The sequence below is a fragment of the Alosa sapidissima genome, chromosome 2 (genome assembly GCF_018492685.1).
Source record: "Alosa sapidissima isolate fAloSap1 chromosome 2, fAloSap1.pri, whole genome shotgun sequence".
Classification (NCBI taxonomy): domain Eukaryota; kingdom Metazoa; phylum Chordata; class Actinopteri; order Clupeiformes; family Clupeidae; genus Alosa; species Alosa sapidissima.
This window is the reverse complement of record NC_055958.1, coordinates 36,301,076-36,315,261: the sequence shown is the minus strand read 5'-3', so window position 1 is coordinate 36,315,261 and position 14,186 is coordinate 36,301,076. Positions and strand designations below refer to the sequence as shown.

Sequence of the window (14,186 nt, the reverse complement as noted above, 5' to 3'; positions counted from 1 at the left end):
CCAAGGCCTGTGGAAACTATAGAGGCATTAATCTCAGTATGGCTCCTCACCTCGCTCTACGCTGCTGCTATGAATGTCAGGGGAATCCCTTTTTGGGGTGAAATTGTTGTGAAAGAGGTCTAATAAGGATACAGCATCAGAGAGCTTTTTTTTTTTATCTGAATTTGTGGTGACACAGCAAATCTGTGTGTGTACGTGCAATTTTTTTTTAATCAGTCATCATATCACTTCCACATCACATCATATCACTTCCAACTAAAAGGGCAGTTAGAGCTTTACTTAGTCCTTTATCAGTAAACTAAATACATTTGGCATGTGGACAAAACATATTTACATTACTGTATCTCAGGATTTGCAACATTTTTTCACCATGTTCTGACAATTTATCAAACAACTAACTTATCGATTAATCAATATTACTGTATAACCATCTAAATCATTTTTTGTTGCAGCCCTACAGTACTTCCTGATCATAATTATAACATGTCGTGTCCATCACCTTGCAATCAGTTTGATATGGAAATGTTAAACTGTTTGTGAACTCCACCACACCTCCGCCATAGAACGCAACAGTGGTGAAAGCAAAACTAAGCCTAATCACTACAGTTGACCCGAGAGTCGAATCTGATCCAAAATGTTATGGGTTTGTCCTTCGACCATGCTACACTGTCCTTTCCACGAAGTTGTGTTGAAATCGGGTGTGTAGCTTTTGTGTAGGCTAATCTTTTACACCATCAGACAGACGAACAAACAAGCAGGTAAACAGCATTGAAATATACAGTACTTCAGGAGGTTATAATGCAGGGCAGACACAGGGAACAATGGCAAGGTTATTTGTAGGACCGTGTTGCCATTCATGTCCAACCCAAGAGTGCACCCAAGAGTCCGCTCTGAAGAGGTCAAAGCACACTCTGAACAGTGGAAACTTCCAGCAAAAGTTTATTCTCTCTCTGTGATAGATAGCAACACCAAACAACAATCGTCTTCGTCATCACAGAACTTTAACCTCGGGCTAAAATGCCATGAGGACGAGAGACCCAAGATGCAAAATATCCGTATTAATGTGGACATAACGTCACATGTGGGCCTAATCACTTTGAAACTTAATAACTTGTAGACTGGAATAGACTAATGTAAAAACCACACATTTGCATAGGGGATGGGCGTAAAGCCCCGTTATTTTCCGGCTGTGAGCAACCGGAATAAATGGCAGGAGGTTGAGCGTAATAAGGTTTAGAGTGTGTTTTCTAAACATTAATGAGTTAAGATAATGACACCATGACTGAAATGACAAATAAATGCTATACTAGGCTATGGTGACTGAGAAAGGTAACTGAATTGCAGAATGACTATGGTGATGTGTGCAACTGTATTCAGACACTTTGCAACAGTCTAAAAGAATTGAAGTGAAAATTGAGCTACTGCCTTCCTGTGCTGGGCAAAGGTGCATGTAACTGGCAGTGTCTTCTCTGTTTGATTTATTCCATTGATTTTGCCATGGCGGCCCCCCACAGTAAAATTGCTGCCCCCACTCTATCAGAATTAGGGCAGACACACAATGTAGTAGCAGTTGCCTTTTAAATGATCCTGCCGACGTATCCTCCCCTCTGGCTGCTGCTCACATAGCGATATGTAGAACTAGTCAGAGGTTATAAGGGCCTGTCCAGTTTACTCCCCACATTGTTGTGTTGATTGGGGGGTGGGACTGAACTGCATTTGCTTGCTCCCAGCACAGTTGGAGATGTTACATTTTACATTTCACTACTGTTGTACTGTACCATCATGCATGTGACGAATAAACTTGACTTGAATTTTATGAGATGAAATTAGGCCTAGGCCTATTACATTGTCCATTTTGTAGAGGTAAAGTTGTAAAATCTACGACATCTAGGCCTAGAGAAAATATGACCACCGCCCAGTCCAGCACATTTTTTCCCACAAAAATAAGTCACGTTTGTCAAATTGTGTTCATTTCCTACTTTGTTCCTTTTTTGTGTTTGTAATTGGGTGTGTGCAGAGTGTGTGGTTGTTTGTGTGTATATGTGTGCTTCTGTGTGTGTTTATTGAGTGTGTGCCTGCATGTAAGTTAGTTTTTTTGTGTGTGTTTTTTATGTGTATGTTTGTGTGTGTGTGTGTGTGAATGGGGATGAGGCAAAATGGAATGAACCAGGTTGGGAATTTAGCCAGCAAATCATGGAACCTACACTTTGCGATAAGTGCCATGGGATCTTTAACAACCATGGTGAGTCAGGACCTCAATTTAACATTCATGCAAAGGAAAACAGTGTAGGATCATTATGACACCCTCTGAATGCACACAAGTTTCGTGCACCCTGGTCTTTCAGTGTCCCGGGAATCCTTGACAGAAAATTACACATGCGGAAAAAAAAACGGAAGAAAAAGCTTAACTGCGCAGCAGTCATAATAAATGGTTTGAAAATGGTTTTTTGCTTTTGAGGGGAAAATAATGATCTTTTCGGCCATTAGGCTAATATCCCTCTGCCTACTGCATGTTGTCTGATTTTAAGAGATATCTGTAGGCTACAGCATGAACTGTTGGGCATTAGGTTAAAACAGCAGGTTCAAAGATGGGATAAAAATGCTAACCTAAATTGAAACACATCTGTAAACTAAAGCAATGGCAACTTGTGAATGAAAATGAGACCCAATGTGTGTGTCTCTCTTTCTCTCTCTCTCTCTCTCTCTCTCTCTCTCTGTGCTATCTGTGTGTAGCTTATTTGTGTGTTTCATTCATTCAACCTTTATTTATTCTGGGAAGATCATTGAGGGTAGGCCTTGTCCTCGATTTTAGTGATGCCGAGATAGCCTAGTCTACAATATTGTTGTTATTTAATAGGGCTATTAACAACCTAAACAACAACAAGGCCTAAACAACAACATAAATAGTTGCCTAGACTAGACAGTAGTTGTAGTTAAATGTAGCCTACAAATAAACCAAAACAAAATAAGCAATAAAAGAGGGGGTAGAGTTAATTTAGTGCCTAGACTCCAGGAAGAGGGGCATTAAGTTTGCTAGTTGTGCTAGCCTCGACTAGACTACCCTAGCCTAGGCCTAGGCTACTCCTCTTTTGGATTGTATGTCAATCTCATGCCATGACAGCTGGCAGCTCTGGCTGGCAACTGAAAGCTGTCCACTCTGGATGTTAGCCTACATTCATGACCTATCTTCATGAAGTAGACTAGGCCATTGATTTGCTTGCAAAAAAAAGACATTGTGGTATGGTCATATTACCATGCCCTCCCCTTCCTCCTTTGCTATTTTCTAGTCTTTGAACCACAAACAGTTCTTGAAGGTGCAAGGAAACTGACCTGATCAAAAGTAGACTAGAAGCTATAGCTTTAATATGACTGGGATTGCGATTCAATATCCATCTGACCCAGAGTCAGTCTTTTCAACTGCTGCATCCATAGGCTGCATCTGACACTACGCCTCCGGGGAGAGCAACACTTTGCTGCCACCTGTCGGGAGCTATGTCGGAGTCGGTCGTTTTCTCATGACTGACGACAGTTTACTATCTCTATGGTAACGTAGGTCACAGAGCTGCAGCTGCTACGGATAAAAAGATTGCTCTTCGTGTCACGCATGACAAGCTATACGTTAACTTTTAGTTAACGTTATCTAAATTGGTGACATATATTAAACTTGTGTTTCGTAGAAATAGAAAAATGAGTGTTTCTGTGACACAAACATTTTGCAAGAAAGATGGAGGAAAGAAGGGCTACAGACCACAGCGGGTACATGACTATCTCTACGGTGAGTTATTGTTGATAACTCCGAGCGTGGTAAACAAAATCGGATATTTCAGGCAGTGCTCCCGTTAAGAACCAAACCAGATTTTTTTCAAATCTACACACCTATGGCTACTGAAAAATGTAAGGTTCATTTAACAAATGTTATTTTGAAGTGTTAAAAAAACATCGTTGTTTTAGAATTTCTGAACAAAAGTGGTGATAATCGGGGGGTGTTACGATAGGTGGCTTCTACACATTCTCCCCTGTAGAATAGCTCTACATGAAAAGGTAATATAAGGCCCACTTGCCACTGTAAAGTGGTTGATAACATCACAGACAGCTAACGCAACATGCTATTATTTGCATATTAATGACATATTATTTACATATTTTTAATAATAAAGTTGTTGCTCATGATGGCAGTAACGTTAACGTAGGCCTAAAGTTACACGTTTATTTATGGACATAGATCCCATTTACACGGTTTCCGGAGAGATGGATCATGCAAGGGTCTCCTTCAAGTCTCACGCGTCAGTGGATAGAGTGGTAAGTTGGCCGCAAATTATGAACAGCAATGAACAGTCACACACTCACACAAGCACCAATGAAGCAACAAGCTCACAAGCCTTGGCTACTTTAAGTTCCAGAGTTAGGCATAATATGGTTAAAAGTTTTGGCAGTAGGCCTATCCCAAGGTCACATCCCATCTAAGAAAGCAACACTGAAATCAAGGTCAGTGGTGTTCATAACTTCGTTTACCATTGACATTTAAATACACAGAAACTTCACAGTCCCCTTTTTATGCAGGCTATGGCTTTCTGGGTTATTGTCAGATAGGCATTTTTACAGATACTGCATGACACTCTTGTAGTATTGGAGGCCTATGTATCCACCATTATAAGGCTAAAATGTTTGTGAATTGATGAAGTTGCTATAGCAAATTGGACCATATGACCTTTATATTGTGAATTTGTAAAATATATTGAAACTTTTTTTAAATTGTTAAACACTTTTAAAAGTGTTTTCTGAAACCGCTTTCTCTTGAAAGTGTCCAACTCACCCCACAACAACCCCACTCTCTGTAGCGGAAGGTGCCGGAATTCAAGTCCATGTTCAGTCACCTGCCGCACCATCCCCGTTACACCCTTCGTTTGGAGTCCACGGATCCCGTGCCGGAGTTCATCGATCGCAGGTGGCGTGGCCATGCCGACCAGCGCAGGCAAGCGCTACAGCAGCTGACTGGGTAAATAATTTCTCTGTCAGTTACCTATGGGTCTAGACGCCTCTCAGTAGATGCAATAAGCAATACTAGGCTGCAATACAAGCAATACGTAGGCTGACCGTAGGGGATCTATTGGAGATAGCAGTTGTAGAGATGATGAGGCCAGGTAAATGTCCTCCTACATAAAAGATTCACATTATATGTGGGCCATTTTGGCAGACATGACAAGACTGGGAAATGTTATGGAGCGTAGCACCCTTTATACACACATGGCAATTCAGAATGGTTTACACAGCACAACATACAGTAAAGTGTTATAATAGAAAAACAACCGTTTATGTTGATTCAGGTAAAATAAGTTGAAAAATTGATAATGATTGATAATTATCGACAGACATACAGGAAGACTGCAGAAATAATGGTCGATGTATGGTCTTAGTTGTAACTAAGACCATACATCGACCAATACGAGAGGAATAATAAAGTAATTTGTTGTAACTGGTGTAATTTTCTCTATGTGTGTGTTCTTGTGTCAGTGTCATCCCAGGAATCCAGACTGAAGCATCTGACCAGCAGGCTTGCAATGTGTCTGGTGCAGACCGCTGGAAGTTTTTCAAACGGTACAAAGCAAATGGCATCTTTTTTAGATACTGTCACATTCATGTAGTTACAATATACATCATATCATATAACACATGCATATATTCTCACACACACACACACACACACACACACACACACACACACTTAAATGGACACACAGTCAAGCAGAGAGAGAGTGCAACATTAACAGAGGGAGAGAACACCCTAGCATTTCGGGGTGCCCAAAGATTCTTGCGACGCCCCTGACCTTGGTATTTGAAAAATCCTGGCTACGGCCTTGGGCTCAATTGGATCATTGAACTGCCTACTGACATTGAAAGAATGCATGTTTAGCAGTGAGGATATAGATATATAGTAGATGTTAATCTATTATGCCATGAAACAGCTAATACAGGGCAGGAATTCTACATCACTCAAGAAAAGTTTTCACAGATTACCCAGTATTTAAGACACTGAAATTTCAATTGCCGATCATTTCAGTAGTGCATCAGGCATCTACACAACAGGGAAGTGGAAGGGGCAAAAGTAATGGCAAGACATAGAAAGACTAAAGTTTTAATTTAACATGGGATAATATTCAGAATTCTTTCTATTCAAACAAGTCTAACACACAGTCCAGATTACATCTGAAAAGGGCAGAAAAATGTCTGAAAAACAGATGTGCTCTGCCACCCACAGTTTTCATATACGATGGAATACATAATCAGTCCCCCTAATGCATGATTTGCCATTTTGCACTCCTGCATCAGGCAGAATGGTGTTTTAGCCAAGTAGAGTGTGCACACACCATGCTGTGTCTTTTGAGAGCACGTTGACCTGAAATTACCTCTAAACACATTAGCACGTTAACACATCTCTGCCCAAAAGAGTTTCCTTAAATACTCTGGTTGGACTCTCTCGGAAATCCCCTATTCTGTAACACAGCAGCGCCCTCTTAAAAACAGATTGCCCACGACAAAACACACTACACACATTCAGTCCGTTATGAATGCAATGACCCCATGACCAGGACACAATTGGTAGTGTGACCTTAAAATTGCATTATGTATTACTCATTGTATTGTTCCATTTAGCACTGTGGGATAATGGGTTTTATGCTATACATGATGTTCAACCGCAGAGGCATATGATTTCAAGCCTGACAGCAGTGCCCAGGGGAGAGGAGAATGTTTTTTTTTTAGGGTGTTCAAGGTGAACTCTCTCTGTTTTCTGTTTGGAGTGTTTGGTTGTTGGTCAGCAACTAATTTTTGTGTCCTTTCCTCCACTTGTCTCTGTTCATCTATCCTCTTGCCACTACTCCTCTCTTCTCCTCTCTCCTCCTCTCTCCTCTTGCATCCTCTCCTCTCTCCTCTCCTCTCCTCTCTTCTCCCCTCTCCGCTCCTCTCTTCTCCTCTCTCCACTCCTCTCTCCTCTTGCCTCCTCTCCTCTCTTCTCCTCTCTCCTCTCTCCACTCCTCTCTCCTCTTGCCTCCTCTCCTCTCTTCTCCTCTCTCCTCTCTCCACTCCTCTCTTTTCCTCTCCACTCCTCTCTCCTCTTGCCTCCTCTCCTCTCTTCTCCTCTCTCCTCTCCTCTCTCCACTCCTCTCTTTTCCTCTCCTCTCCTCTCTCCTCTTGTTTCCTCTCCTCTCTCTTCTCCTCTCCTCTCCTCTCCTCTCTTCTCCTCTCTCCTCTCCTCTCTCTTCTCCTCTCCTCTCTCCTCTCCTCTCCTCTCCTCTCTTCTCCTCTCTCCACTCCTCTCTCCACTCCTCTCCCTCCTGAAGGCCCCTGATCCCGTTCACCCAGCAGGTTCCCGCTGACGTGGTGTTCGCTGTCCCCATGTGAGTTCTTCACAGCATTCCACCACACCCACTCCAGAGCACAGGGACTAGTTCATGACTTAAGCAGCTTGTCTGGTTTGATCTCGAGTTGAAATTCAGAAACAAACATTTGCATTAACATTAAGGGACTACATTTTATAAATTATTTTCTGGTCCTGCAAATTTTGAGACCTGAGACTCTTACAATCAATTTTGAAAGAAGGTTTTATAATGAAGATGTTATTATGCAGAGCCATTAAAAATACTGTATAGAACAAAAAAATAGACAATTGTTATTGTTAATTAATATCACTGCTATCCTTTGTCATTGTTTTGAGTGTATTTTGTACCACCTCCTCTTTCTTTTGACTCTTTGTCCTCTCTCTCTCTCTCTCTCTCTCTGTCTTTCTTTCCCTTCTTCAGTTCCACTCTGTTCCCTCTGGGCGGTGGTCAGACTGACCGCGCCCCGACGCCATTCCAGCGGAGTGTGGCGATGCAGACAGACTACCGGGACAGCGAGGCGCAGACGGAACCTTACACACCGGAATACGTGCTGAGGCCCGGCACGGCCCCGCCAGAGCTGCTCACACTGGCCACGCTCACATGGGGTACCAGACACACACATACACACACACTTATATATGGATATACCAGTATGCGCACACACACATGCACACACACTTATATATGGATATACCAGTATGCGCACACACACATGCACACACACTTATATATGGATATACCAGTATGCGCACACACACATGCACACACACTTATATAAGCACATAGCCAATTAAACATGAAGAAAAAAGTGAACGGGACACTTTTTGAAACTATTTCAGCTTGTGTAGGCCTATCAGTGCTTTCTGAACATATTGAACACACTTTTAGAAATACTGTGATAATACCGAAAACCGTGATAATTTTGGTCACTATAACCGTGAGGTTAAATTTTCATACCATTACATCCCTAGTGTGCGCATACTGGTATATCCATAAGTGTGTGTGCATGTGTGTGTGTGCATACTGGTATATCCATAAGTGTGTGTGCATGTGTGTGTGTGCATACTGGTATATCCATAAGTGTGTGTGCATGTGTGTGTGCGCGTACTGGTATATCCATATATACACTTATGGATATACCAGTATGCGCACACACACATACACACACACTTATATATGGATATACCAGTACGCGCACACACACATACACACACACTTATATATGGATATACCAGTATGCGCACACGCACATGCACACACACTTATATATGGATATACCAGTACGCGCACACGCACATGCACACACACTTATGGATATACCAGTATGCACACTAGGGATGTAACGGTATGAAATTAAATTATCACGGTTTTCGGTATTATCACGGTATTTCTAAAAGTGTGTTCAATATGTTCAGGAAGCACTGATAGGCCTACACAAGCTGAAATAGTTTCAAAAAGTGTCCCGTTCAGAGTGGCTACATGATACAGTGCACATTTTGCGGTGAAAAAGTTCCGCCTTTTAAAATCAGGTGTACCTAATCTGAATCGTAGTTAAAACCATCAATTAGACAGAATCAGAATCAGTAGGGTACCAGTTTTGTTCCATTGTACCAGGCCTAATGTATGTCAAAAGCAGGCTCGGATGAAGCTGGGAAGGATTAAACTCACGGTTTCCACACCGTGGAATTCAACAGTGATAATCATGATGTTTGAAATGAAAACGGTAATTATTATCGTCAACATGTTTATCGCGGTTTACCATTATACCAGTAATTGTTACATGCCTAGCGCACACGCACATGCAATGCAATTGATCGACCAATTATCGGCCGGGCCGATTATTAGGGCAGATATTTAGCATTTTTATAATAATTGGTATCGGTCATTTTTTCCACCGATAAGCCGATACTGAAATGGATAAAGAATGAAATGCGCTACTTTGTCTGTAAAGCGTCTCTCACTCCCTGCATTTGCTACTCTGTGGTCGAGAGCATTGTCCCGCCCACTACACCGTCTGATTTGTTGGTTAGCACGAATGCAGCCAATCAGGATCGAAGACTGAACACAGGGAAAGTTTAGAATTCTCACTGAGGCATATTGTAGACTGGGCTTCAGCTGTACGGAGCTATTTTTCGAAGGTAAAGAAGGTAGGCCTACCTTACATTGCTGAAGTTGCAATGTGAATCACAATCATCTACAGTGAAGTTACAAAAACACCACTTTGTAAGCTATTGTCTCTTTGATCCGGATCAATAAGTAGCCTAAAGCACCCACCTCCTTGATTTAGCGAATTCCTGATTGATGCACGTTAGTGATATAGCCTACCGTTTACTAGTTGGCCTACAAACTCGGGTGCTGCGCGTCGGGAGTTCTTTGCATCCGCCTCGTCAATTAATTGTTAATAACGGGACACCTCGGCTGACGTTATCCCTTAGGCCTACATAGTAGACAAGTCCTAAATTATGCGATAGCGAACGTCTAAAAGTCTAGTTGCTGCTTTTTGACGGACTGTCAGAAAAGACTACAGGCACCCAGGGTCAGCCGTAATTTAATCCGACCTGAATTAAATCGCGTCCTGAGCTGGCTATTACGTGCCTTTTAGGCTCACAGAAGTGTAGCCTATAGCCTACATATGGACACAAATTGCATGCTTAAATAGCCTAAGAACTATTTTAAAACTGTTTTGTTAAACTATTCAACCGTAACACTTGCCATCACGCATGCACCTCTTCCTCTCCCTTTCCCTCTCTCGTGCACTCACACACACGATGGCAAAGCATCCTCTTTGTGACAGGTCCCTTACAAGCACATAGCCCATTGTGTATGCCTATAAAAATAATTGCTATCACTCAGCTCTTGGATTAACATGATACACAGGATTTACTCTTGTGATGCAAGTTGATACAATTGTGTATCAAAAGAAGGAAGAAAAGTTAGCTTTTCTTTTGAATGAAAATTTTCAGCATATCGCCATAGCCTAGGCTACTATCTACCCCCCTTTTTGACAACTGAAATATCGGTTTTACATATCGGTTATCGGCCTCCTGTTTTGGTAATAATTATGACCGCCGCGCAGCGAAGCGGCGGTCATATAGGTTTAGTCAGATTTTTTTTTTTTTTTCTTTTTTTTCTTTTTTTTTTTTTTCTTTTTCGCATGCCCAAATTTCCGTCAATGATTCCCGGGACACTGAAAGACCGGGGTACACGAAACTTGGTGGACATGTAACCCCACATGGATAGCATGGAACCATCGTTTTTCGTTTTGATCTGTAGCCCCCCCCCCGCTGAATTGGACCCCCCGAAAGGCAGGTAGGGCAGACACAGTTTTCTGTGAATATCTCGAAAACCGTAGGGTTTAGGAGGACCATTTTTTTTTTGTATGTTGATCTCAAGGGGCCATGTCAACCCATTCCATAACCACTCATTTCATGTATAGCACCACCATTTTTTTTTCTTTTTTTTCTTTTTTTTTTTTTTCTTTTTCGCATGCCCAAATTTCCGTCAATGATTCCCGGGACACTGAAAGACCGGGGTACACGAAACTTGGTGGACATGTAACCCCACATGGATAGCATGGAACCATCGTTTTTCGTTTTGATCTGTAGCCCCCCCCCCCCCCCCCCCCCCCCGCTGAATTGGACCCCCCGAAAGGCAGGTAGGGCAGACACAGTTTTCTGTGAATATCTCGAAAACCGTAGGGTTTAGGAGGACCATTTTTTTTTTGTATGTTGATCTCAAGGGGCCATGTCAACCCATTCCATAACCACTCATTTCATGTATAGCACCACCTAGTTAAACACAAAAAAGTAAAAATGAGGTGGTGTAATTGAAGGTATCTGTGACCTAACATAGTCAAAACTGCACGAAATTGGAAGTGTAGGATCATTATGACACCCTCTGTATGCACGCCAAGTTTTGTGGAATTCCGTTCATGGGGGGCCACACAATAAATTAATTTATGTTACTATACACCAACTGGCCTGTAGGTGGCCGGAGACAGTTTTCTGTGAATATCTCGAGAACCGTAGGGCCTAGGAGGTCCACCTTTTTTTTGTATGTTGGTCTTAAGGGGGCATGTCAACCCATCCCATTACCACTTATTTCATGTATAGCGCCACCTAGTTAAAAATTAAAAAGCAAAAAATTAGGTGTTTTCATCTCAATATCTCTGGCTGACAAGGTCAAAACTGCACGAAATTAAAAGTGTAGGATCATTATGACACCCTCTGAATGCATGCCAAGTTTTGTGTACTTTCGTTCATGGGGGGCCTTACAATAAAATAATTTATGTGTACATTTAGTGACGTACACCAACAAGGATTCCCGGGACACTGAAAGACCGGGGTACACAAAACTTGGTGGGCATGTACCCCCACATGGATAGCATGGAACCGTCATTTTTCGTTTTCATCTGCAGCCCCCCCGCTGGACTGGACCCCCCGAAAGGAGGGTAGGGCAGACACAGTTCTCTGTGAATCTTTTATGGTATGTTGGTCTCAAGGGCCCACATCAACCTGGCTCATAATCACTCGTTTGTGATTTGCCCCCCCCCCCCCCCGGTAAAAAATGAAAATCAGTAGGATTAAAAGAAAGCCAAAATAAATATTCATCATCATCATCATGGCTGCATTTTCAGTATTTGCCGAGAAGTAGTCGTTTGTCCACTAGATGGCGCATCGTTGCAGTGAGACGTAATTTTGTTGGAAGTTAAAAGTGGGTTGGAAAAAACAATGGACGCTTCATACAAGGACTGTAATTTACCGCAGCGAACATCTAATAAGGATACGACGATGTTCACATGAAGTGTAATTCCCATTTCTTCTTGAAGCCGAAATAAATCTGAGGATGTTTATCGGACATGCTTGGTTTTTACTGCAGGTACGTTAATCTTGTAATATCAATAAGGACCTAGGTAATGTTACCGTTAGCGTTGGTTGAGTGATGGAGGCATTTGATTTATTGCATTTGTAGAAAACTATAAATGCGGTTATACCAAGCAAATGTATAGCAGCACTGTTTGTATCTTTCGACTGTCATTTATTGCACGTGCTACAAAATCATTCTGTGCAATGGAAGATTTACCAACGTTACACCGGTCTGATACAGTTTGCCTGTTTATTTTGTTTTAAGTGCGTGCAGGGTGTGAGAGGGGAATCGATGTGCTTTGATTACAGCTTGGTAGTTGTAGTCTGTGAAATTAAAAAGCACGTGTGTGTGAAGTATCCAAACAATGACACCTTCATTTCATTATGGCTGCTTTAGCAAAACACCTTAAACTACTGTGTAGTGGGTCCCATTTAGAAGTGGCTACTTCATTCGCGCTTTCCTTGACTCATGGAGCTGCGTGGATGTTATTACAACTTTTCGCCACGATATGACAGTTTAAGTCCGCTTGATACTGTAAGGCGTAAGCCATTGGTTTCCAAAGGAGATTTTATTTGTGTCGCCAGCATAGCCTATTGACAATTTATGTTGTAAATAGGCCTACCTTATAATCCTACCTGTAGCTTAGGGAAGCTAACAGCTTTCTATTAGGATCTAGTTTGTTAGTTACCGTTTTGTCATAACTCCCTGATGCATTTTTGCATTTAGAATAGCCAGAGCGTGTATATCTCAATCGGAAAATTAAACAATATCGGGTGCCTATGGACTAGGCTGGGTGAACCCAGCCTGATCTGCCCGCTATTTATTTTTTGATTTCTTAAAAGATTGAGCTTGGTCTGATGAAAGCCAGACTAGCCATGGACCTCAGTTAAACAATGCAAGGGAACATGAATCAGCCTATATTTGCACTAACAATAACGGACAAAAGCTCTTCAACTTTGGCCCGTTAAAATGTGTATGAACAGTCTAGCGACGCATTTCATCAAGGCCCATTTGGACATGTCAGTTATTTGCACCACTGGTTAGATGTAAAACAGCATTTCATTTCAGACTAGGCTACTGTTACTTAATTTGTGCATTAACAATAACGTTTCAGACTACTGTTACTTAATTTGTGCATTGACAATAAAGTATTACATGAACTAAAGATGACTAAAATCTTATGTAGAAGAAGAAACATTCACAAAAAATCCATCCATCCAAAAATGACCTTTGTTTTTGATAGCTGTTGAAAACGGCATGGAACTGACAGAGATGTTTTTGTTTAAAAATACATACAAAATAAATAAATAAATAAATAAATAAATAACATTATGCTGATACCTTTTGCTTTTCCCAAATACAATGTAGCCTACAGGTGTAAGTGACCTTTCATCAATCCAGTTGCAATGGATGAACTGTGATGAACTGCCCTACTTGTGATTGTTTAGAGATTTTAAAGGTTTTATAACAATTCTACATCTTCTTTGGCTATTCTACAATCTATTCACCTTTTCAGCACCAGTAGGGTACTTTCTGTGCAGCCGCACACACACACTCAGGCATGCCAAACAAGCATACACAAAAGTTTCAAGAGTGGGGGATGGAGTAAAATATGGAGACAAATTGAAGTGTGATTTATTTTCGCGGAACGGATGTACAGGACTGAGCGGCGGTCATATTTTGTACCGCTATGCGGTACATCTAGTTGATATCGGTATCGGCCCTGAAAAAAACAAATCGGTCGATCCCTAACATGCACACACACATGCACACGCACACACACTCCCACACACACACACACACACACACACACATACCCACAGGCGCGCACACACGCAACAGCATTCCCAAGTGTCACTAAGGGGCCGCTTATACGAGAACGATTGCGAAGGAAGACGACAAAATATTTTATCATAATAGTGCCTTTCGTTTACACGGGGACCC

The 14,186-nt window shown here is 41.8% G+C and overlaps 1 protein-coding gene across 1 annotated transcript in view; it reads left to right on the top strand.

Annotated features, from left to right (window-relative positions):
* The first annotated feature begins 3,557 nt into the window (after positions 1-3,557).
* The window catches only part of cfap91 (cilia and flagella associated protein 91), a 30,693-nt gene continuing 20,064 nt past the window's right edge, over positions 3,558-14,186 (top strand). The window contains exons 1-6 of the mRNA XM_042081882.1: positions 3,558-3,775; positions 4,223-4,299; positions 4,839-4,996; positions 5,512-5,595; positions 7,338-7,394; positions 7,797-7,981. Of these exons, the coding sequence (XP_041937816.1) occupies positions 3,688-3,775; positions 4,223-4,299; positions 4,839-4,996; positions 5,512-5,595; positions 7,338-7,394; positions 7,797-7,981 (649 nt within the window). The 5' untranslated portion in view covers positions 3,558-3,687. The remainder of the gene's footprint in view (positions 3,776-4,222; positions 4,300-4,838; positions 4,997-5,511; positions 5,596-7,337; positions 7,395-7,796; positions 7,982-14,186) is intronic.